The sequence below is a fragment of the Ursus maritimus genome, unplaced genomic scaffold (genome assembly GCF_017311325.1).
Source record: "Ursus maritimus isolate PB19 unplaced genomic scaffold, ASM1731132v1 scaffold_20, whole genome shotgun sequence".
Classification (NCBI taxonomy): Eukaryota; Metazoa; Chordata; class Mammalia; order Carnivora; family Ursidae; genus Ursus; species Ursus maritimus.
Window position 1 is genome coordinate 31256143 of NW_024424453.1, and position 25749 is coordinate 31281891.

At 39.2% G+C, this 25749-nt stretch overlaps 1 protein-coding gene across 1 annotated transcript in view; it reads right to left on the bottom strand.

Annotated features, from left to right (window-relative positions):
* Positions 1-25749, bottom strand: part of COL6A6 (collagen type VI alpha 6 chain) — a 105947-nt gene that overhangs the window by 61323 nt on the left and 18875 nt on the right. The window contains exons 8-19 of the mRNA XM_040636823.1: positions 23573-23916; positions 23411-23489; positions 19505-19659; positions 17049-17141; positions 15768-15821; positions 13959-14030; positions 13846-13872; positions 13484-13528; positions 13341-13394; positions 12212-12274; positions 8479-8544; positions 7189-7242 (exon numbers count right to left, since the gene is read on the bottom strand). Coding sequence (XP_040492757.1) covers positions 7189-7242; positions 8479-8544; positions 12212-12274; positions 13341-13394; positions 13484-13528; positions 13846-13872; positions 13959-14030; positions 15768-15821; positions 17049-17141; positions 19505-19659; positions 23411-23489; positions 23573-23916 — 1106 coding nt within the window. The remainder of the gene's footprint in view (positions 1-7188; positions 7243-8478; positions 8545-12211; positions 12275-13340; positions 13395-13483; positions 13529-13845; positions 13873-13958; positions 14031-15767; positions 15822-17048; positions 17142-19504; positions 19660-23410; positions 23490-23572; positions 23917-25749) is intronic.

Here is a 25749-nt window from a genome sequence, read left to right on the forward strand (position 1 = left end):
ATAATTTGTCCTCCACTCAACTATTACTAGAACTGATCACGAGCTCCAAAATTGGCTGATTTAATTTCTTTGCCTTTTCCCAAAGTACTATCAAGTAAGCCAAAAGTCTGGAGTGGAGTGGCCAAAAGGCAGGAAGCCAGAGGAAAAACTGGGAGAATTGACTCCATTGAGCTTTATCATAGATTAATTTCAGAATCTAAAGATAACCAGACTAATTTTACCCTCTTCCCCCCAAAAAGCCAAATAATAAGCTCATCTGACAAAAAAATTAAAGAATCAGCCGAAGCATTCAGAAGTTTTCAATTCAGTACGTTAATGAAATATTCAATCAAACTAACAGAACTACATAATCAAGTGAATTTTTCCTAATACTTTGATATGTAAGGTCAGGGTCTGGATGTATTTCAGATCAACATTTTATAGATCTGAAAATCACACAAAGACATTTTATTGTCTAACTTAGGATGTCTCAGTAAAGTCATAGCAAGACTGACACCAGGATTTGCAAAACTCAGTATGTATCAGATGACATTTTCTAGATGGAAATTTGAAATATTCAGATCAAAATTCTATGCAGGCCTTAAATTCTTCTAATCATATTTCAGCTAAAATCTATTGTTATCTAGGAAACAGACTGTATATTTGGAGAAATGGTGACCTATCTCTTTAAAACCCTGATGAGTCATCTTGAGATGAGAGTTTAAATCCTATCAGAGGGAGGAAGAGAAGCTCTCTTCACTCCTTTAGTACAGGGGTTTATCTGCTCTGGTTCAATTTTCAGTCTTATTCAGAAAAATATCTACCAATAACCTATTACCCACAAAGCATACTGTATGGGAACCACAGGAGCATAAGGATTTCACACACACATGTATACACACGCACAGTTCTTGACCTCAAGGGACCCTTATATTTTGGGTTCGGGGGGTGAAGAGATAAATATTACAATATTTACAAGGCATAGTATGGCAAATGCCATAAGAAAGGGAAAGCTAGAAATACGGGTTTCAAATAAAGCAATTATATCCAGTTTGTCAAAAAAGGAAAATATTCCTAGAGGAAGATTGTTTTTAAAAATTTAAGTAATCTCTACACCCAATGTGAGGCTTGAACTCACCACCCCGAGATCAAGAGTCTCATACTCTACTGACTGAACCAGCCAGATACCCTGGAAGATATTTTTGATACGGGTTTCACAGAATGTGTAGGAGTTTTATAGGTAGAAGAAAAGAAGTCTTTCTAGTAAAGGTATACCCTAAGTAATGAAGTAGAAGCAGGAAAACAGGAAATGTATTTGATGGCATGTATTTGAACATTTCTGGGTCAAAGGCGTGAGAAGAGAGGGGAATAGTAGGGTTCCTAAGCCGAAGGGTTCGTACTCCCTTTAGTGGAAACCACTGGGGCCCCTAGAGCAGGAAATGTGCATGGCCAGACTTGGGCTTTAAGTGGATACACCTGGGTGTGGTAGGCACAACCGAACCTATATTCAGGCAAAATAAAGAGCTTCCTATAGGATATGATTTAAGGGTTATGAAACAGGAGGACCTTACATCCAAAAATCTTTCTTTGGTCCACTGTCACAGTGTTTGAAATAAAATCATGAAACATTTTGTGTCTGTGTCTTTAAAGTTTGACTTTGACTTGATTAAAATTAGCCATCTCAACATTGAGCTCTTGCTCCCTAGAGGCACTGGGGTGAGTGGCGGTAAGTAAAAACTGACTTCTGTCCCTGCAGGAGTTTATAAGCCTAACGGAGGAGACAGACTTTAATCCACCATTCCTGCAAATGTGAAGACATCTCTAGAAGTCATCACCTAGCACTTTCATTAATGGCTATTTGGATTTAAACTTTAAATGGAAGTTATGGGTTTGAGATACCTTGGGTAGGTGTGAGAGACTGAAAGAAAACAAGGAAATGGAGATAATTTTACACTTTTGTTTTATATTTTTTAATGTTTTAGGTGGGAAAGATTAAATCCCAAAATATCTTCATGGTTTGCCCACGGGCTTGCAGTTGTCTGGTAACATGTCCAGACAGTCTAATTTACCTGTGAAAGGAAATGTGAATGAGCACATCAAGAAAGAAAATATCCCCAAAGGCACCCTGAGAGTAAGAAGACTCAGCACAGGATACTCAGTCTTGTTGGTCCCTCATAGCCTGGCTTTCTGATGGTTTACCAGGACCCACTTTCCCAGGTAAGCGTGGACTGGTTTGAGACACAATTCCCAGGGAAAAAGCAGGACATTCTTAATGGTAAAACATCACATTAATACTGAATCTTAATGGCAAACACTCATTCACAGTGATGTCTAACTGCCCGCCTGGGGACACTTCAAGCTGCCCGTTGAAGCAGTGCCAAGAGAGTCGAAAAGGGAAAAGCATAACTAACAGCCCTCTGGACTGAATAGGACAGAAGGTCGTGTTTTAGTAAGAGGCTACAGTTGCTTCTCATTATCCATGGCACAAGAATCGGTTCTAATTCTCAGTGCAGTTTGGCTCATAAAGAACCAATCTCCCATTTCCAGCTCCTGCCCCAGTGCTGCGGCTTTCTGGTCCTGATCCTACTCCTCCAACCTTCCCAATCCCACCCATTACAGACTGCTGGCAGAGTGCCAAGTACAGCTTGTTACCCCTACAGTTCCATCCCCCTCTACAATAGTGGTTTCAAACTGCAAGAGGGGGATTTAGCAACCCCCCTTCTCTGGCAACATTTGGCAATGTCTGGAGACAGTTTTCGTTGTCACAAGTCGGGGGTGCTGCTGGCACCTAGTGGGTAGAGGCCAGGGATAATACTAAACATCCTATAATGCACAAAACAACTTAACACAACAAAGAATTACCTGATCCAATGTCAATAGTAGGTTGAGACACCATCCCTTGAATCTGTAACATGATTCTAGGGTCCTTGAGAGTAAAAACTAGGTCTTATTTTGTAGCTCTACTAGTTAGTAGAGTTGCTCGTACACTCTAGGTGTTCAATAAATGTTTGTCAAATGAATCAAGGGCAGATTTGGTCAACTGCTGTTATTTCCCTGCATGCCACACCCTACCACCACCCTCCAATCACTTTTCAGTTCAGCAGAATCTTGTTGCGCCAAGGAGCCCTCAATACTTATTTATCTACATTTTAGAGTTTTTCAGGTAGTGGTATAAGTTTTTCTTCCTTCTGAAAGGATAATGACTTTACTGTTATTGTAAATATGATACATGCTGATTTTTAAATATTCATATGCAGGAAAAAACAGAATAAAAATTTGAGTCATCCCAAATCCTACATAGATAAAACTATTGTTAACATTTGGTAATCACGATTCCCAACATCTTTTCTATGCATGTTTACAGATAGAGTTCTAAATAGTAGTACTTTTGATTAAGAAAGGATCATGGTATTTATGCTATTTTAAAATTAAAATATTACATTTAATTTTACTTGAATTTAATAGAATTTAATAGGGGGCCATATTGCCTGAATTTTCTAAGGTTCTATCATATTAATTACTTATATATACAAAGAACAACTCAGGTGGGTATAAAAATCTTGGACCCCTGAATTTCCCTCAGAACTCTACCTATTTTACTGCTCTCCCTTTTGGCCCTGATTGTTGTGAAGAAGGATGAAGACAGGATTTTTCATCTTTCCTGCTTGGAAATGCTGGGACATTCTTCCTTTATGTAAGTTTGGTAATTTCACTAAGATGTAGCTCAGTGTTAATGTTTTTGTATCAATTTTTTTCCAAGTAAGAATATGCCTTTTCTACCTGCACATTTGAACCTTTTTACACGAAATTCTACTATACTTCTGAATATTTTCTACATTAGTCTGTTTAACTTAGTAATGCAAATTGTACAGTTGTTGGCTCTCCACTGTCCACCTCTATCATTGCTTTTGTGGCTTCTTGATTAATATATGCCCAACTATATTTTCGGTCTTATTCTAATTTTTTTGTTGCTCATAACCTATCTCTCATGTTCATCATCCTCAAACAGTACCAGCTTGCTTTCTTCACTTTCTATCAACTTGTCAGTTTGACTCTTCTTAGAGCAATCATATTGCCTTAGTTTTTTTTTTTTTTTTTTGAGACTTTAGAGAACTGTTTGCCAGAGTCATTCTGTCTTTTCCTTGAATAATTCCTCTCCCAATGGGGGTTTATTTTCCCTTTGCTCATGTCGTTTTTCCTCTTCTTTCTATGCAAGTCTTAATAATCATTTAATAATGAAGATTAATATTTCTCATTATTAATCACTTTTGAAGAGAGCCACCTATTTACTGAATAACTGTACGTGGTGTAGCTGGACCTGGGTCAGTAGCTTTGATGTAGATATGTTGTCTCAAACCCTTTCTCATCATGAAGTATTTCTTTTACGTCATGCTACCTCGCCCTTCAAATTTGGGCATTTAAGAGATTCATGGAACTCACATAAAGCCCCTTATATCATAGTTTCACAACAGTCACTGTTTCTTCGATCTTTGCCGCCTCCACGAACCAGACTGCTGGTTGTAGATATTAAAAATGAAACATTATTTAGTTTTTCCCATGATTTCTCCCTCCTCTGCTACACTGTTTCTATGGGTATCTTCTCAAAACCTGAAAGCTACTTTTAGAGAAGTCTGATCCCTGCTTGAGGTCTGAGGTACATGTATAAGCTTTCCAAAGCCTCCCTTCATGAGGACCTAGATTTAAAAAGAATTGGCCAATATTTCCCATCACATGTGGCTTGAAGTTTGTGGTCATTCTTTGTTAATCTCTTTTTAATTTCTTGCGTTGTTTTTGGTAAGTTGCACGAAAAGGAATAGTAAAAAAAACAAAAACAAAAACCACATTGACTTTGCCATATTTAGCTGCAAGTCCCACCTTTACTCCTGAATGACTGCTGAATCTATAATCCAAGATGAGGACGTATTTCTCGGAGTTGTGCAGTTTAAATAATACGTGGTGATACTGTGTAAGCCTCCAGAGAGACTATAGCCTCTATAAAACAATAAAAGCACATCTCCCATGCCAGGAAATCTTGGATGATTCTTTAAGTTCGAAATATTTTCCCCGGGTATGTAAGGGGGCTACACCCTTTAGAAAGTGAAATGAATAGCAAATGTATTGCTTTATCTTCAGGTGCATTCGCACAGCGGCAGTAGTGAAGTGTTTCCCAGCAACCAACTTCTGCACACTTCGAATGTAACTTCTGTTTTCATTTCCATTTTCTCTGCCTAGCAGAGAAGAGGTGTTCCAAGCTACAAAAATATTTTCTTGATGAAGTATAATAGCTGGTTCTATGAACTTCTGCTCAGAAAATACGATGCATAATAAATGCAATATATCAAACTAGTTTTTGTCTGTGCTCAACAAATAGCACAAAGAATTGAGGAGCGAGGTGGAGGAAGTTGGAAAAAGAAAGCTAGATAACTAAGAATGGAAAGGAAATGCAAAATGAAAAGAGACAGGTCTAATTTAGAACCCGATGCAGGCATTTAAGTGTATTTTATTCAAGCTATCTCTTCTTATTAGATAAAAATTTTCTTTTGTAATTTCTGTGCTCTTCCAAGTAGTCAGGCACAGAATATTTTTTTAAAAAGTACTTTAAAAAAGTACTCACCCAGCTAACCCAACCCCCCACCCCCCTCCCCTCCCCCTCTCTGAAACCCCTCCCCTCTGAAACCCTCAGTTTGTTTCCCCAGAGTCCATAGTCTCTCATGGGATGTTATATGCATACAATGAATCATGGAACCCTACATCAAAAACTTCATTAAGTACTGTATGGTGACTAACATAACATAATAAAAAAATAAAATAAATAATAAAAAGTACTTGTTGAAAAAATATGACAAAACAAAACAAATAAGACTCCAAAAGGTTATATAAGCGAGTGACCTAATATCATTCTTAGTATTTCCACACTATGGAGGTTCCTCAAAAAATTAAATATAGAGCTACCTTTCGATCCAGCAATTCCCGTTCCAGGTACATATCCCAAAGAAATGAGAACACTAATCAAAAAAGATATCCGCACCCCTGTGTTCACTGAAGCATTACTTATACAATAGCCAAGACATGGAAGCGACCTAAGCATCCACTGATGGATGAATGGATGAGGAATACGTGATTATATATAGAACAGAATATCATTCAGCCAAAAAAAGGCGATCTTGCCATTTGTGACAACATAGATGGACCCTGAAGGCATGATACCAAGTGAAATAAGTCAGAGAAAGACAAATACTATATGGTCTCACTAATATGTGGAATCTTAAAAATACAAAAAACCCACACAAAATAATTCCAAAAACTTGATTTCTGGACAGAGAACAGATTGGTAGTTGCCAGAAGTAAGAAGTGGTCGGTGGATGAAGTGGGTAAGGTGTGTCAAAAGGTACAAACTTCCAGTCATAAAATAAATCATAGGGATGTAATGTACAGCACGGGGACTACAACTATGAATACCAGAGATCTGAGAGTTGCTAAGAGCAGATCTTAACAATTTTCAGTACAAGGAAAAATTGGTAACTACACGTGGTGATGAATGTTACCTAGATTTATAGTGATTACTTCACAACCACATATACATATCAAATCATGTTCTACACCCGAAACTAGTAATGTTATACATTGACTATATCTCAATTAGCACTAGGCATATATGCTTTAATATTGAACACACATAAACAGTTTAGTATACTGTATTTATTATGCATCGTATTGTCTGAGAAGTTCAAAGAATCAGCTATCATACTCCACCAAGAAAACGTTTTTGTGCCTTGGAACACACACCTTCTTTGCAAGGCAGAGAATACAGAAGTAAGAACAGAGGACTTATACCAGGACTGACCTTCCTGAGTAGTCGTAAAATTTGGCAGAGGAACGGAGTTTGGGACTTAAAATTGACATTGCTGGCAATTAGCGTAGCAAGAAGGCCAAACTTTCACCACTCTTCCCCTAGCTGGCTGCTTTTTTGCTCCCTTTGCCCAGCTTTTTCTCCTGATTGGTAATTTTCCTTGCAGGCAGCACCTTCCTACCTCAGCTTTTCAGGGGCTTTCCCCAAGTGCTTCGCCAGCTGTGTTCTCAGAGCTATCCCAAGTATCCCCAAGGCAGCAAGCCCCAGCAGAACCATCCCGCCCACTCCCACAATCAGCCATTTTTATCACAATATAGGCTACCAGAGCAGTGGGTCTCCTTGTCTAGAAGGGCTCTTACTGTCTTTCTTCTGGAGCCTGGTGTTCCAGGGGGGCCCGGCCAGCCTCTTCTACCCTGTCAAGTGAACAGACAGATGGGTGACATAATTACACAGCACTGACACATTTCCTCTCCAACATCTGCTTGTGCTGCAGGGAGGGTGGATGGGTGCACACCAACCAGGGAGTCATCCTCCCTTTGGATGTGGATTGCTTCCACTGGTTATAAACCCTGTGTCTATGCAGGAACTGAGGAACCACAGGACAAAATGCTAATGACAGGGCTTCATCTGTTCACCACCACTGCCTAACTTGTCTTTGGGTATAAGTTGTAGAGTATCTGAGCCAAACTATCGCCACTGAGTTGCCACAGAGTGGACAAATGAAGCATGCCTTGTGTTAGGTATGGCTACTACCGGTTTGGATTTCTACCTTTGGACTTGTTCTGTTGGGCTAACCTGTGTAGAGTCACACCCCCACATGAATAAAATCTCACAATATTCATATGTCTTCCCAAAATAGAAAATGAAGGGGAAATTATGAGTCTGTAATGAGACATGTGAGACTTACAGTTACCACTTAGTAAAAATGGCAGGAAGCATTTACTGAAGGTTTATGATGTGGCAAGGTCAGTCTCTGGATTCCCACCATAACCTTCAAAAGTAGGCTATTTATCCTATTTTTCAGATGAGAAAATTGAGGTTTACAGAAAGTGGCCCATGGCCACAGAGCTGGTAAGGCAGAGCATGAAATAGGACCTGTGCCTGTCTCTAAAGTGAATCCACCGCATCAGACCTCTCCCCCAGGTGAAGTCACCAAGGGAACTTCGTCATCAAGAAGATCCAGAGACACACATTTTCCAGATAATTATACTTTTAAAAATTCTGAAAAACGAGGTAAGATGATCAAATTATGGTTTGTGAGATTTCATGAGATTTGCCTCGAGCGTGTAAGCTGTGTCGATTTACCAGATGTTTTCCTCTTTATCACGTACTACAAATAACATGATGTCTTCTTAGGGTATGTACCTTCTGTACCCTGGGAAGGCCAACAATTTACTGGCTTATTCTTTCCATCAGCTAGCCCTACATTTTAAGTTGGGGCTTAGATGGTTGCATTCATAAATGAAGACCTCAAGGGCAGGGCTTGGTGAAGCAAGTCACCCCAAATTCAGAAGAACAAGGGAATGTTTTTTGAATCCTAGAGTAGCAGATAAGGAGGAAGAAGAGAGAAATTTGCTCCTAAAAATGTTTTTTCTGTATCAAGTATGTCACATCGTTACAAGTTTACTTTCAAATGCCCACGTCATTACTTGTCTTCCACGTTCTCCTTTCAAGCCCTTAGGTCCTTCTACGGTATTGTCAAATCCAGGAACTCCCTAAAAAACAGAAAATAAAGAGAAAAATTTTGAATATCTCCTCTTACAAATGTAACTGCATATAACACAGTTACTCACTCCCCCCCCCCAAAATTGACGAAATAAGTCCAATCCATTTAAAAGCATAGATAGCTAAAAATTACAAATGGCTTACACATGATTTCTTTTCCTCTGTGTTCTGCATTATCAGAACAGAGTGAGGACCGAAGGTGAGCATATGTTGGGGTGAGGTGGGGGGAGGGGAAGCAAGAGCTCACCACAGAAGGCATCGCCAAGAAAAGCAAGGGTGACATGGCTTGTGTTTATGACAATTCTCATCCTGGGTCTGGAGGTACCCCTTCTTACTACTGCCATCCGTTCTCTTAACGTTTGCTCTTCTTTCTTGGGGCCTACACAAGGTTATACTTGAGGTTGTTAGATTTTTACTCTCCCCTACCTTTGGGAGAAGGAAGACATTTGTAATGGGTTCCGCCACAACATAAGTACACTGAGCAGCACTGAGGACTGTATCCGCCATCCATTCTCTTTTCCTTCTCTTGGACACCTGGTAGCCTTCTAGCCCCATATGTTCACTGCTACTATGCCAGTTCTCAGAAAATTCTGGAATCTTGAGTTTTGCCCAATATTCATACAAACATTCTAGCAGGAACTCTCTGTGGGATATTATCCTTAGCAGACCAAACTGAAAGCTTTCTATCTTGGATAGTTAGGACCACCAATAGAGCGGTACCGCCATGACGCTGGGACAATCAATTGAGCCAGCCAGTTCAGTCAATGCTCCAGTAAATTGAGAGGGGACAAGAATTATCCAGTCCTGCTGAGTGCCAGCTGCTGGGCTGTTTGGCTGATAGCAGCCCAGATTACCTTCATCAATCAATAAGTAATTTGAGATCACCAACAGGGACATGTCATTGTTCCAGATACTTAGAAAGATTTTTAAACAAATAGTTTCTACACTTACAGAGTTTATAGGCTACCGGAGAGAAAAAAATGAGCTTAGAATTTACTTTATAACTACAATTATCAGAATTTATGTGGAAAAATTCTCTCCCCCACATACCGAAGATTATTTTCCACAATTTCTAAGTTTAAATATTTGTTAAGTTTTCCAAGCAAGGTGTACCTAAATCACAATATTAGAGAATTGTATTTTGGCACAAGACAGAAAAGGAAGATAATGTAAAGTCCAAAAATTTATTCCACTGGATGTATAAATGACTTACTGAGGTCCAACTGCAAACTATTTAATTGAAGAGATGGAATTTAAAAAGTCATACACTAGCACATTCCACAGAATAGAACACCCGAGTTGTTTGGTCAGTCTGAATATGATCTGTCCAGTCTTTCAATTTCTTTCTATGCAACTGGACAAGACAGCATCATCTAACACAAATTTATGATTCAACATGGACTTCTAATAATGATATGTTTTAGGATGATGAACCTTACTAAACTTTGTAGCTCAAATGATCTGGTTCAGTTTTCTCCCCAGTATCACATGAGATTACATGAGATTTTTAAAAATGGGAAATTCCAAACAGCCAAATTAGCTTTCATGTGATCGGAAGTTCTGTCTGAATATGCACAGATTTTCAGGAATTTGTGCCATTTGTATGCATTCCTATGAATAATCTGATCATGTGTGGGTTCTATTTATTCAATCAATCTTGCTCTCCCAAATTTTTTCTGGAATAGCAACCCATAAAGACCACATGTAAAAAGGCTCAGAGAATTGTCTTCGATTTGAGATGTATATTCCCACGTGGGTGGGAAGAGCTACCATGCACCAAAAACTATCTAAAATTAGTATCGTGACAAACAGCACATCACAGAAGTTCTAGTGGACTGAATTTTCAGCCATCTCGAAGTCAGAGAACATTAAAAAATAAATAAAACCATCTTACATTATTCAGATTCTTTTGAAAGTGTTAAGCAATCATACAATTTAGCAGACAGTTGGGGGGGGGGTTCTGACCAAAGTGCATGGCAATTTTATAGCAATATCCCAAGGAAATTTTTAGCCTTCATATGTAGATGACTGAAATGTCTTTTGAACTACTATTTATTATTTTTACTTATGGATAGTTTTTTGTTTCTAATTAGATACTTCGAAGTTGTTTCAAAACTCTCAGGTCATCAGACCATTATCAGAAAACATCACTTACTAAACAATGTAGTCTTCAAGGGCCAATTCCTCTGCTTTTAAAATAGTTACCTTCAATGTATACCTAACATTTATATTTCTCAATATGTTGCACTAAATTCTTTCTCTGATCAATCCATTGTCTTCAATAACTCCTCCTCCAGCATACAAAGTCCTGTGAGTTTCCCAGTTGCCCCACATCCTTACCAGCACTTGTTATTGTCAGTTTTTTAAAAATTTAGCCCTTCTGAGGTGTGTGTATAGTACACTGCTATGGTACGTTGCTGGTGGAAGTGTAAATGAGTACGAAGATTTTTGAAAACTGGCTTAAAAGGCGTAAGCTTAATGAGACTCAATGAACCCTGGTTACCCACAACATGGGTGAATCTCACAAGCATAAACTTGAGCAAAAGAAGCCAGAAACAGAAGAGTGTATCCTTTATGATTCCACTTACTTAAAGTTCAGGGATATTGGTAAAACTAATTTGTGGTTTTAGTACAGTGATTACCTTTGGGAGGGGCTGGTAATGACTGAAGTAGACATGGGGGGCGGTTTCTGGGACGGACTACTTCTTCACCTGGCTGCTGAGTACACAGGCACATGGACATTCATCAAGCGGTGCATTTGTAACATGTACTTTCCTGACGTTCTAGTTCAAAAGTACGTTCTAGATGTCCAGCATAGTGATTATAGACAACAGTACCGTATCATACACTTCGAAGTTGCTAAGAGATTAGATCTTAAATGTTCTCATCATAAAAAAAGAAATCCTAATTCTGGGACACGATACAGGAGTTACCTGACCCTATGGTGGTGATCATACTGCAATATATAAATGTTATCAAATCAGTGCCTTATAATACCTTAAGTTTACACAATGTTCTATGTCAATTATATCTCAGTGGAAAAGTCTAATAAACAAACCTAAATCCTAATTCGTTAAGATTTTGGAGACTTCTTTTTGTGTGGGCAGGATGATGGAAGTCCTATAACACTGATGTTTCACTGGGCGTGGCAGATCCCCTGCATTGGGGTGGGTCCTGCCTATTCAGCCAGGTCATATCCAGGAGAGCAGGCACCTTTGTGTCACATCAGGTTTTGCCTGATACGGTCCTAGCTGGCTTGGATTCAAGAAAATTAAGCTCATATTCTTAACTGGGAAAGACTCTTGGAGACTGGAAGAAAAGAGATGGCTTTGTTTCTTCCACCCTATCCATATTTCGAGCTACTCAGAGGAAGAGAACAGAGGGGACTGGAATTCCTTCATGGCTCTGAAGCACAATATCAATTCTGAATACGCATTCTCAAAAAACAAATGCACCAACGATGGACAAGATCTTCTCACTGTCCATGCTCATTCCATAGATGAAGAGGATCTAGCACCAGGGAACTGCTTTTAAAATTCCACAATAGTTGTGCCTGTGATGATCTAAACTCAGGATTGCTACTGTAGTGTCGTAAAGTGGGGCTTTCTTATCAGAAGCTGATGTTTAGCTCACAGCCCACGCAACCCCAGCACTTACAGGGTCTCCTCGCTGGCCCTTTGCACCTCGGTCACCAGAAACTCCTCGCTTTCCTGGGCTTCCCTAAAGATAATACAAATCAGAAGAAGGATAAGACAAAAATTTTTAATAACATTGGTAAAAACAAAGAGCTTATCTTCTCCCTGAATAATTAAATTTTTCCTACTAGAGTTATTGTTAAACTGGACAGACGGACAACCAAGCAAAAAATAGTTTCAGGCATCATATAAATAATACGAGAGTGGTCTCAATTATTTACCACAGTGATGAAGTCTGTATTCCAGACACATTGTTGTCTTAGTTTTTATAGCTACTTTATAAACCGAGTATTGTTTGTATCTTTCTTTTAATGAAGCAGCTGAGATTCAGAGACATTATCCATTTTCTTCAAGGTGGTTTATCAGCTAGAAACTGGGTTTCTGACTGAGCTGTTCACACCCCAAAGACAGACAAAGTGGATGATGGAATTATGGCTGCTGTTGGCGTCTGCTCTAGACGGGAATGAGCAGCACACACTTTAAATGTGCTGCCCGCACCACAGACTCTTGTTAATACCCTGCTACCATTCTTAGCGTGGTAGCTGCTTCTCATTAATGGCCCTAATTCTTTACTTCTGTATCTGTGCTCTTTGCCATGCGACTCTGTAATGCTTTCCAGCTGTTGCGGGACAAGAATCCCTAACCCCCGAGTTTGGCCATGACTTAATCTGGCCAACAGAAAGAGATGGAAGTGTTGCTGGAAGAGTTCCAAGTCTAGGCCATAAGGGACCCTGAGAGAACCTGTGTGTTTCTACTTGCTCCCTGTTGCATATGCCACGGCCATGCAAAGGTGACGGCCAGCCCAGCCAGACAGTGCTTCCTGGTCCTAGGAGGAATAAGGCCGCCAGCCAACCTACAGACAGCTGAGCCAAGGTCAGCCACGCTCAGCCTAGACCAGGGATCTGGGCTGCAAACCTCAGACACGTAGGAAATAAATGTTTATTGTTGTATGCAGTTGAGGTTTTGTGATTGGCACAAAGCAATTTTGTGGCACTCGCTGACTGATACCCCTAGGGTAGCTGTTCTACTCTGTTGGTCACACCTCTAATCGCCAGGACATTTTTCATGCTGTCTCTCTATGGAAACCCTACCTGGGATCCTTCATCACCCTTTTCTCCTTTTTCTCCAGGAAGACCACTCTCACCCTAAAAAACAGAGGAATAAACTCAAATTTCCATTTTCTTGATGAGAAGTAGCTCAGAAGGGCCTTTTTGGGACAAAGAGAAGGCTCTACCTGTTCTCCATGTAATCCTCCAATTCCGCTTTCTCCAACTTCTCCCTGAAAAGACAGATGAAATCAGAATAGAGCGTATTACACATTTAGGTGAAAAGAAGTCAGACATCAAACAAAAGTCCAGTTTTGTCTTTCACAGACAGCCTAGTCCTGAATAATAACAAAGGTTACCAAGTAATAGAAACTCTGAATAATACACATTGCCTGCAATAAAAGACAACATAAGCAAAATCAAATGACTGGCAATAAAGGAAGATCAAGAGAAACTTCATCTGTATGATCTACTGGTCAGTAGTTTCTAAAAAATAAAAATATTTCTAGATAGCAGATGGGCAGATAAGTGGATATGATTGGTACCATACCTCCTGTCCATTTAGTCCCCTGTTTCCCTGAAAATAGAAAGGACAACAGTGGTTAGTGTAAGGAAGTGGAATTAATGTTGGGAAGACTCCACCCTGCCTTATGCAACCTTTACCTTAGGACCTTTGGCACCATCGCATCCCTTAGTACCTTGCTCTCCCACTGGTCCACCGGCTCCTCTGTCTCCCTGAGGAGGAGAACATACCTAGATGAGCTTTTTCCACTGTACTCTGGATTCTTAGAAATTTTACAAGTTTTGTGTTGGAAAAAAAAAACGTGTAATTGCTAATGGTTTACAATCCAGAATTCATGCTTATTTAGCCTGAGAATGGGAGTAAGTCAGAACTACTCTGATGACAGCCCTTTGCTTTGGATCCCACCTGGATACTGCCCTAGGTAGGGTGGTGTCTACATAACACAGACAAGTGGCCGCTGGAATGTATTCTGAAACTTTCAGGAGCTAGTCCAGGAACAGACAATGAAGAACTGACGAAGCACCAGAGAAGGATGCTCTAGGCGTGGTCTAAGATCTAAGTATGATTTCTAATCCAAAATCCATCTTCTTTCTTTTTCTTTCTTTCTTTCACCAAATATCATTCCTACAATCCTTGTCTTGGTAACCCCACTAGTCTACACGGTCTTGTGATCTGGAAACAAAGAGATCATCCTCTGCTTCTCTCTCCCCAGGTCACAATTACATACATTCATTCTCCTTAACATACCCACTCATACTGTCCCCAACTAAGATTAGGACTGTTTGTCTTGCACCTACTACTGCAAGACTTCTACCGTTACCCCTACCTTATTAGCATCCATACACTGCCTGAGTAAGCTTTCTAAATCCGTGCCCCCATCATGTTTACTCCCGTGCTCAATATCATTCAGTGACTGCCCATCAACTGGAAGACACTAAATCTTCTGTAGGATATTCAAGATTCTCAATAATCTGGGTCTTGCTTGCCACATAACCTCCTGTGTCCTGGGTTCCAACCATGTTGGCTATGTGCCATTTCACACACACACACACACACACACACACACACACACACACAAATTCTCTCAGTTATAGACCCTTGAACACATTGTTCTCTCTCTAGTAATAAGTTCTCCCCCACAAACTTTGCCTGAAGAAATATCTATTCCTTGATGTCTGCTTCAGATGTCTGCCCAAGCATTACCCCTTGTTTGCAGCCTTCCCTTCCCAAGCCTCAGCTGCTAGCATGGCTGTTTAGGTATTTGTTCTGTTATGCTTTGCCAAAATGCACCTTATTGTACCATTAGAACAGTCCTCGTGTACAGCAACTGGAAACATGGTTGTCTCATTTGCCTTTCCACTAGTCTGAAGTTACCTGAGATAGGAATCATATTTTTTCTTTTATTTTTTATTTCTAGGGTCTAGCACTGTGCCTGAAAGATGGTAGAATGCCTTAGTATATATTTGTTGGATGAATACATGAATGGAGAAGTTTACTTGTTATGGTAAATGGTGAGATGCTCAAATATATAATTGTTAAATGAACGCACAGATGGAAGAAGAAAAGAAGAAGGATGGATGGATGGATGAATGGATGGATGTGAGAAAGAGTGGAAGTCCTTCATAAATAATTTGGGGAGTTGGTTTACCTGTGCAGAATGGATCAGGAAGGGGGAAATGGCAGTGATTTGAGTCCCCTGGTGAAGAAAATAACTTTCGCATTAAGTTCATTGTGCAGCATTGGTGAACAGCCAAAGAGGAGACAGTAGGTTAATAAACCATTATTGACCACCAGAAGCAAAGCCCGATGAGAATTAGCAAAGACCTCAGATTTTGTACATGAATTCTTAGATTCTGACTTTTCTTGTTCCCTTCCGAATTGACACAAACGATTTCCTATTGTAGATATGTTCTCAGGAATAAATAGAGGTGAAAAAAACCTTGACTTACAGCAATGCCTTCCTCTCCCAGATAGCCCTCACTGCCTTTAAAACCTGGGGATCCCTGGAAATAAGGAAACGAAGAATGCATTAGCCCTCCACAGACCGAAAACCAAAGCTAATCAAGCAAAAGTCTTTAACTATAGTTTTATTTTATGTAGAATTACGGGAGTTTGGAAAAAAAAAATATTCCCTCCACAACCTAGGCTGTATTTACACACATAAAAATAAATGTAGTTTTGAAACAAGTATCCAGATAGCTCAAGGGTGTGTGCATGTGTGGGTCCTAACGCCGTCCATAACTCTCTCTGGGGTTATATATAGTGCTGGGATACTGTTTCTCAGACAAACCTTCAAGTGAACACAGCTATATTTGCCCTTGACAGACTAAATTATCCCCTTTCCATTAAAAAAAAATCTTTTTTAGGATTTATGCTACACATAGAAAAATAGACCACACACATTTCTTTTCATTCTTTCTGAGCCCAGCTTTAAAAAAAAAAAAAAATCTACCATTCCCCTTACACAAAGTTGAAGCATTCAGGAAATAGTCCGAAAATTTTCTTCAGAGACACGAACATGCTGATTTGGGAGTTACGGTGCTATCTACAATTATTCCACAAATCGAACACACATGTAAATAAGCAGTATTGAAATTATTAAACACATAGTATGTTTGTACATATTTTAGCATTTCTTAAAGCCCCAAATCATATATTTTTTTAAGAGTACATAAATTTCTTTTGGTTGGGAAATACATAAATCTATTGTTGGCTACTGTTCTGTGATTGGCATTTTTGTGCACACATCTGTGACATTTTTGGTCTGGCTACAGCTGACTGAAACATTGCCGCATCTTTTGTGAGGAAAGGGTGAGCTGACCTAATTTGCTTATCAGCAGACTACCAAAAAACATTCCCTACTTCATTTAAATGACTCTGCAGTCATTAAAAATGGAAATTGAAATGACATTGATATTTAGGAGGTTTTCATGACTCAACACAGAGATCACAGTTGGTTTCTTAGAGTTGTTGTCACCACTGCTGGAACACTAGATAGTCAAGGATCTTGGCAGTTGTTCCTCCTGACACTTGCACTAAAAGCTTTTTTAGAGGACTCCAATTTAGAAGGCCAAGGGAAAGCCAGGACTGTCTAATTGTCATGGAGAATAAGTGGTTACCTCAGAGGATCTATCTAGAAGTTAAAATCATCCTTTATTTCCACCTAAACCCATGTCTGAAAGACACACTACATTCAAATAAAGTGAGCCATAAATCTTAACTAAAATCACCTTTTTCCCTGGTGGTCCAGGATCCCCCATTATGCCATCCCCTCCAATGCACTTGCAGAATAAACAACAGCATGTCCTTTCAGCAACATTAACCTTGGGGAAGAGTAAGAAATACATGACATTGGGTGGCGTTGCTTCCCAAATCACACATACATGCTCAACGGTGTCATTCAGACTTCTTCCAGTTTCAGAAACCTGTTCCCCATTAAAGTAACCATGCTTCAGCGAGAGAGAGTGCATGAGACATTCTTTAGCTGCTATCCTTCCTTCTGTGGTCTGCATTTTCCACCCTATGAGGACTTCAGAATCAACTCAAAGAGGTTTGCTTTATTTTAATTTAAATTTTAGGTACTTAACAGATAGTACAATATTGATTTCTGGAGAATTCAGTGATTCATCACTCACATACAACACCAAGCGCTCATCAGAGCAAGCTCCCTCCTTAATCCCATCACCCATCTAGCCCATCCCCCACTTCCCTCCATCAACCCTCAGTTCGTGCTCTATTAAGGGTCTCTTACGGCTTGTTTCCTCAAAGAGGTTTTTGTATTCTCAAAATGCTATTACTTTAGCCATGGCCAACTCATTGCATACTAATTTATTAATGTGCTCTCTTGTTCCCACCCCATCCCAGCATTGACCATGATGTTGCTGATTACCTTATAGAATTCTGCCCCCAATATTTTGTTCAATAAAATGAATGCTGTTTTCTTTCCCTGTTTTGTGAAATCTTTGTATGCTAGAGGATTTAGACAGTGCCCGATGCCTTAGTGCTTGGAATGGAGTCCAATGGTAAACACTTCCAGAAAAGTTTGTGTGATAGGATTTCAAAAACACCAATTACACACTCAACATTTCCAAAACCCTTGCTGTAGAGCATGGGGGAATGGGGAGAAGATTGCCCTTTTTCCCAGGCTGAAAAACCATATTATATATGGAAAAATATCAGTGAATTTTATCTTGAACCTAGTCATCCTCTGAAAAATTGACATATTCCACTGCATTTCTACAATTAACCCGTATAAGATTTTTAGGAAAATTTGGTTTGCAGTAAACAACATGCTTGGCCTTGATGGGTTAGAATCAATCTTTGTGTTGAAAAGTTTCCCATCAAAATTCTAGTGGGATGAAAAATGAAAATCTTTTTTTAAAATAATAATCATTTGGCAATTGTGCTTTGTGTTTATTATACAATGTTCCTTTTCAGCCATTAGAAAAAAATTTTCCCCGAAAATTTCAGAAAAACCAATACAACTTGAAATGTGTGAAATCAAATAACTAACTAGATTCTGTGATTTTATATTAGAAAATACCAATTTTCTACGGATCACTAAAACCCTACAGCATTAGATCTTTTACTATTAACATCAAAATTGATCCATTTCTAAAATTAAGTTTTTCTTTGACAATATAGCATTGATGTCATATTGAAATACTGACAGGCTTGTTTTGAAGAATAACTTCCTCCCTCTATGAATTACCAAAACAGATTTCAAAGACAGGAAAAAAAAAATAGAAAAAAAAAAGACCTTTTGTAAAAGAGACACGGTCTCCTCATATAGGAAAGCAATTCCAACAAAACTTCCATATTCTTGAAGTAATTATTTTTACTGAACTGATGGTGTTTAAACATCTATTTATATACAAATTCTACAGGTGAAAAATAGCAGGAGCTACTGTGTTATTAGAAAGTGTCTTGATGTTATTATAGAATTTATAAATCATAAACAAATGAGAGATTATTAGCCAGTTGTTAAGGTGAAAGTGGTGCCACATAATCTGGTAACCCTTCATCACTCTAGTTTGAATCCTCGCACATTTCTGAAAGAACTAGGACTGGGATGCATCCGTATAAACGTTAGGTTCTAAAAGGAGTTCACAAGGCAAACATCGCAGTCACGACATCTACAAAGCTTTCGATCTCACACACAGTACAACATAGGAAGTCCACCATCCTGTTGCTCTGTTCTTCCTCCAACATCGCGGCAGGCTGCTCTTCCTTTGGTTCAACTCCAAGTGCAATCGGCTCTCCTTTACAAGCCGTGTTGCAGGGAAAATACACCTCTTAAACACGAGAATTCTACTCACTGCGGTGAGCTGTGACACTTACGATCCACAAGGGATGTGAAAACCAGCTGGCTGAGGGAGCAGTGGGGTGACCCTGTCTCCTCAGATCCCCTCCAGTGCTTACGTTCAGTGACTGTAATTCGGGCAGGATTGTAGGTGCTATAAATTCCTTCCCTTTTTTGCCAAGCGTATTCATGAAACATGCTTTGACAAATCTTTTTTTTTTTTTTTTCCCCCAAACACTCTCTTATTTAGGCTGTTCCCTAATTCAGAAAAGTCTTTTATTCACGCCCAAGGGAACAAAATTAGTTCAAATTCATAAGCATAAATATGAAATCTATGTAAAAAATAGAAAATTTAAACTCACCAGCCTTTTCTAAGTAACTTACCAGTAGTTTTGACAGTCGGCTCCCAAGGTCCCTCATTCCAATAGTCAGCTGGGTCCTGTACTCAAACCCTTTCCCGAATTCAATGTAGAGAAGATCGGCCAGGTCACTTGAATCAGCGGCTCCATCCAGAGCAACCGTTACGAGGGCATTCAGGCCTATCCAACACAGTTTACAATTCTCCGGGTGAGGTGGGTTTGGCTCTTTAAATCTTTTTTGCATATGTACCTACGTTGTTGTTCTAGGAAACCAGTTGCAAGAGGAACACTCATTTCATTGTCTACTTCCACCAACCGCTCAGTGTAAAACTGACGAGTGACAAGACTACCATCAGAGAACAAAAGGAATTACAGTTTTCAAAGCTCATTAAATTGGAGGCTGGGGATATTACAGAAGAACTTCCAGTTCCTGGGTGATTTGAAATGAGGTATAATGATATCAAAAGGGTCCGTAGAGTACACTAAGATACAGAGGAACGGACATATCAAGAAAGCAAATGTCCTAAGTGTTTGCCATCCAAAGGGGGACCCTCGGACAGCAGCACGTACATCACCTGGGAACTTCTCAGACGTACAGAATTACCTACAGAATCAGACACTGTATTTTCATAAAATCACCACATGACTCATATGCACAGTAATTGGAGAAGCACAGCTACAAGGACCTCTTAAGGATTCGAGGACCCAGTTGGAATTACAGTAAGAGACTGTAAGACCATAAGAGACCTCTTGTCAGGCAGTTAGAAACAAAGGACATATAATCATCCAGAGCTATAGCTCATAAATTTTGGAATTTTACAGACCAGAATATTTCAAAGAAAACTGTAAGGGACTAACTAAAGAAGTTTTGACTTACTTAGCAAAGTATTAATTGATACAAACATGAAATGATAAAGTACTGATGGATACAAACATCAAATGATAGCAGTAAAAACACTGGCAATCCTTATGGTGGAGATAACCATAGTAACAACGTGCTCTCATTTATTAATAGTTACTATGTGCCTGGAAGTCAGTTAAGTGCTTTCCATGCATTAGCTTACTTGTAAGCTACAAATCCAGTGTATGGGTATGTAGAATTATAGCTGTATTTTACAGATAAGTGAACTGAAGCTTGGAGAGGTTAAATGACTGGCTTGAATGGTATTTTTAGGTATTCACCAGGATAGCCTCATTCCAAAGCCTATAATCAAAAGACATTTTAATAACAAAAATATACTAAGGACATAAACAGAGTAAAGAGCAGTCCTAAAATTGAATAAACTTAGCTTTATGAAAACCTGACTCCACTGGCGTAAGTTTCCTCATTTCATCATGGATGAGTGAGGACATCTTTAGATGGGACTTAGAAGGCAGTGGACTAGAATAAAGAAATGTTCACAGACCTGAGAGTTAAGAATGTCTTCTACGTGTATGTATGATTCTGAATGCTTGATTTTGGGTGAGAGGAAGACGAGAATGAGGAGAATAAAGTTTCAGGGACATACTGGGGAGGCTCAAGTTCTAGGAGTGGAAAACAGAGGTTGGCTGAGGTGGAATAAACGAAGAAACACCAAAGAATAGGGTGGCCAACTTGTCCTGATTTACCAGGACTTCCCTCGTTTTAGTGTTGATATCTCTGGCTTGTGTCAAATAAACAAGGCATTAGTCACTCTTTCAGGAATGAGAATGACAAGGAGAAAAGGGACGGTGGAGCGGGCTGGGGTAGACAATGAGGAATGCTGAGTTCATCAAAGGAGTTTACTGACCAAGAGAAGGCATTGCTAATGGATCTATTTATAAGGGGGGAAATCTTACATCTGATTTTTCTTGTAAGTTCCAAGAAATGTAAAAATTTAAGAGTTATGAGAACCATGGGATTGTTGATTTGCAGCAAATCGTGCATATAACTATTACTTGTAACTGCTTTCCTCAGGATGGGGGACTCCAATCCTGCTCCTTTCAGACTCATCCAATAAAAAGCCAAAAGATCTTAAATACAATTCCTAAAAATAAGTTAAGAAAAGATTTCAAAAATTGAAAGAATAGAAGAATCACTGAGAAGACTCTAGAGCACTAGATTTAAAAAAAACTAAATGAATTCAAACCCCATCCATGTGGGTTAGTTATAAAGCCACATCCACCACTGAGTATCCCTTTCTCCAGGTCTCCTCTTGTCTCATGATGAGTGCACAGTTTATATGTATAGATACCTGGCCCCAAATTAGGGAGGCTCTCCTAGGTTAGTGGATCATAGGGCCAAGCATCAAATGAAATCATATATGTTTAAACATGGGAAGCCAGAGCTAGAGGTCCTCCTTGTTCATATTGAGAGCAATTGAACATTTTTCAAAAAATACTATGGCCATCATCCCCTTATTTTTCCCATTCAAGGAACTTTTGAGGATATTAAAAAGCTAGCTTCTGAGGTTGAAACTCATTTAATAGTTCCTCCCTGGGAGTTGGGAAAAAGAAGGCTGATCTTAGAAATCTGGGTGTTCTGAGGGAAACTTCCTGGAGAAAACTCTTATGTTGTCTGCAAAAGATACATCTTTTTCACCACAATAGAAAAGCTGAAATTAAAAAAAAAAAAATCCACCCTACCCACCCAAATTAAGCACTCTAGGGTATTGTTCTCAGTCTTCATTAATATCTCTACTGTAGATCATAAAAAAAAAATGTCCAAGACTTGAAAGAATAAAAAGAAAGCAGTTTTAGCAAATAAAGGGCAAAATAGAAAGTCTTACTTTTCAGCTGTAAATACAGCTAACTTTTCAAGTCGTTTAAGATTGAGGAGAGAGAACCGAACAGAAAGGACAGATCCCTCCAGCTTCTAGGAGCTAACCTGGGAGCAGCCTAAGCAGGTGTCTTAGGTCAGGTTCTCTAGAAGCAGAGCCTGAGAAACGGATTTGGATAAATTGCATGCAATTTATTGAGGCAGCACTCTTAGAAGAAGGGGTAAAGAAAGCAAGATAGGGCAGGGGAAGGATCTGAGGAAGACAGTGTTTCAGCTGGAGACTAGCTTCAGCCTGATCCCATGGGGAACTCTGGAACATAAATTATACCACAGAACTGGTGCCATTTTGAGGTAAAGGTCCAATTCCTTGTACTCTACCTGCTGCCTAGGGGTGGGGTGGTAAGTAACCTTCCGGGTGACATGGCACTGGCTGACAGCAATTCTTCAGAGAAAGGAGAACCTGTGAGTTTCTAGCAGCCAAAAGTCACAGTAGCTGGAGGATGGGGGAACCTGCTTGGAAAGGGGGTCTGGGTGGGGGCACCAATAGCATCCACTTACAAGAAAGTATTTCTATTCTTAGTCAAACCAGAACATGTGGATTCATTTTTCTTCCACTGATCCACACTTTGTAAGAACTGACAATAAGTCAGACTGGGCATTTGTTCTAAAGCAAAAAGCCCAGTGCCAGTGCTTTAAAAACTCCTAAGCACCATGGCTGGTCCATCTGTGGTCTGAAGGAAGGAACTAATTAGAAAGCTCCAAAACATGTGTAGATTTGTCCAACAATGCTTGCGATTCTGGAAACTTTAACAGTGTCAAAAGAAAATAATCCAGTTCTTCTATTCCTTGGTCAAGGAGAAATACACTGTTCATTTCTGCAGACACTAAAAAGTAGTAATATTAGATAATGTGGGCCAAGGGAGACAGGAACATTCTCCAGGAAAGCTTAGGAAGAAGACAAAGAGTGATATGAGAGAAAGGGTAGGACCTTGTATTCAGTGCTGTTTCACATACATAGTGTATGAAGAAAAAAGTAGATGCCAGAATGTTCTTAGAGCTCATTTGCTCTCCCAAGTGCATATTGGTTGACAGATTCAGGATTATGTGTGTGCTAGAAAACTTAAGAGCAGAATCGAGTTCTGAGGTTATAAACTCAGTAAACACTCCTTTCCCACTCTTCCCCATGCTCAATACCTTCTTTTCTAAGTTCATCAGATTTTTGTTCAAGCTTTTCAATGTCATCATCCAATCCATCTGAAAATAAGAGAACCACCTAGGAAAGCATTCAAAAAGAAAATTGAGTAAAAAGGATGTCATTGTAACCATAGACCAGCAGAGAAAGTAAAACCAGCTTACCTTTCCTCGAGCAGCTGATTTATTCTGAAATGCATCCCATAGAGAACTCAAGAGGTTTGCGTTGAGAAGAGATGGTCCTTTTACTGTTACATCCTTCAAGCTGTTCAGTATGTTTTCGCTATAGATCTCAAACTTGGGTGAATATTTTTCCATGGCATTGGTCACTTGAAAAGCCACGCTAACTTGCGTCTCTGTACCCACCTCACAGCTTACCCCATTGAGGGAGCTGATGGTATGTAAGAGGTCTTGAAGGTAGGTTTCTATCCAAGATTGACCTTCAAGCAAAGTCTGCCCATTCTCATGAGTTGAGATGTCAAATCCCACCACAACGTCCACAAAACAATCTAGGGTTCAAGGGAAAAGTATAACTTATTAGATCAACAAATACCCTTATTTGGCTTGTTTGCTGTATCCAAATCAACATATTTGAAATTCTTATTTTGATTCCAGTTATAAAGTTGGAAAACAAGAAAGAACATGTCCGAATAAAGGAAGAGGGTTAGAATCACTCTTTTATAACCTGTAAAAGTATATTTTTTTAAGCTGGTATAAAATCTAGATGATTTTGTAACAAAGTCCTGAGAGACTTTATGGTGGCCACTGAAAAAGCCACACAAAACCATTTAAGTATCTAAAGTTATATGTGGAAATGTTAACAGTCTGAAATAGGAAATTCATATCATGCTACTTACCAATTGAGGTCACCTGACAGATATTAAATTATAACTATAAGGGAAATAACTATAGAGAGTCATTTAGAAAAAATCACAAAGGACTTGTCTAAAGGAATGGCTATGATGATTTATCTCTCCAAAAACAATCTGATTCTTCTTTTTGTCTTCTAACATCCACTCAGAAAAGAAAAAGGAAAAAGGAAACTCCAAGAGATCCTTTGGGATCTTGCTTAGTTTATGTCAAAGATGGCATTGCCTTCAGAGCTCAGGCACTCAGGAAGCTTCATTGCCATTTGGAGATTCAAGAAATACCTAGAGAGGTTTCTCATTTAGACGGCTTTGCTTTTATCCTTATTAATGCCAGAGCCATGTTAAGCACTGGAGAAACTAGAAGGTGCTTGATAATTTAAGCTGAGCCTCCTAAAGGGGAGATAATCAGAGAAGGATAAAATGATAGTTCATATGCACTCTTCTTTTCAGAACTTTTAGGTTGGCTAAAAACTTCAAAATTTTCCAGCAAATTCAGTTGGATACAAATTCAGTATATCCAGCAAGTCTAACCAGCTTGCTTGTTTAAAAAAAAAAAAAAAAGGCAGGGTGAGGTGGGGCAAGAGTATGTATTTTTCGTTTGCTTTGTTCAGATAAGCAGGTTTTCAGATAGCTGTTGTGTAGACAAATGGCCACCTATACTACCACCAGACACACTGGTCAGCTGTACATCTGCACGTCTTTGAAATCAAAATGTCACTTTCAGATTTTAAAATACGGGCCAGTAGCTTGATTCATTTTTTCCCCCACTCCCCTGTACCTTGATTCATGCTTAATGAGAAAAGAGTTGGGTGAGGGAAAATAAATCCTTCTCTGATAATTTTCGCCATGACATTTGAGGTAAATCAATGTTATCAAAACATCCAAAAGGTGGGTTTTCTTTAGTTTTTCTTTATTTCTTATTTTGCCATAGGTACTTTCTTAAAAAAAAAAAAAAAAGAATCCCTTCTCTGATATTTGGAAAGGGAGGTGAGGAAAAAAACTAGTCAGGAGGAAGCATCAGAATAGGTCCTTTCCAAAATTCCTCTTGAATCAATATCCTATCATTTCAATCTTGAGATTGAAAGTTTCACTCTGGGACAAACGTGGTTTTAGCCCCTGAACAGAAAACCAGTGACGAAACTAGGTCATGGGCTTCAAGGAAAACAGTCTCTTTTGAGAAACGAACATTGGCAGAAATGCCAAATGTCATTGAGTGATCCTGGGAACTGTCCCCTCTAAAAATTTAGTGTTTTAACTTTTTGTCCAGATTAGTAAATAAGTTCCTTGTGTTTATTTAACTAATTCAAATTGACAAATGATCCCATAATAATGTGATAAAAGGAATGAATTTGAGGAACAAATCCAGAGTTGGCAGCCACGTGTCTAAATACAATTAGACCAGGCCATCTTTATCAAGTGGGCTCTCACGGAAGGAAGAGAACCAACTCTACAGAGACATCTGCCCTCAAATCA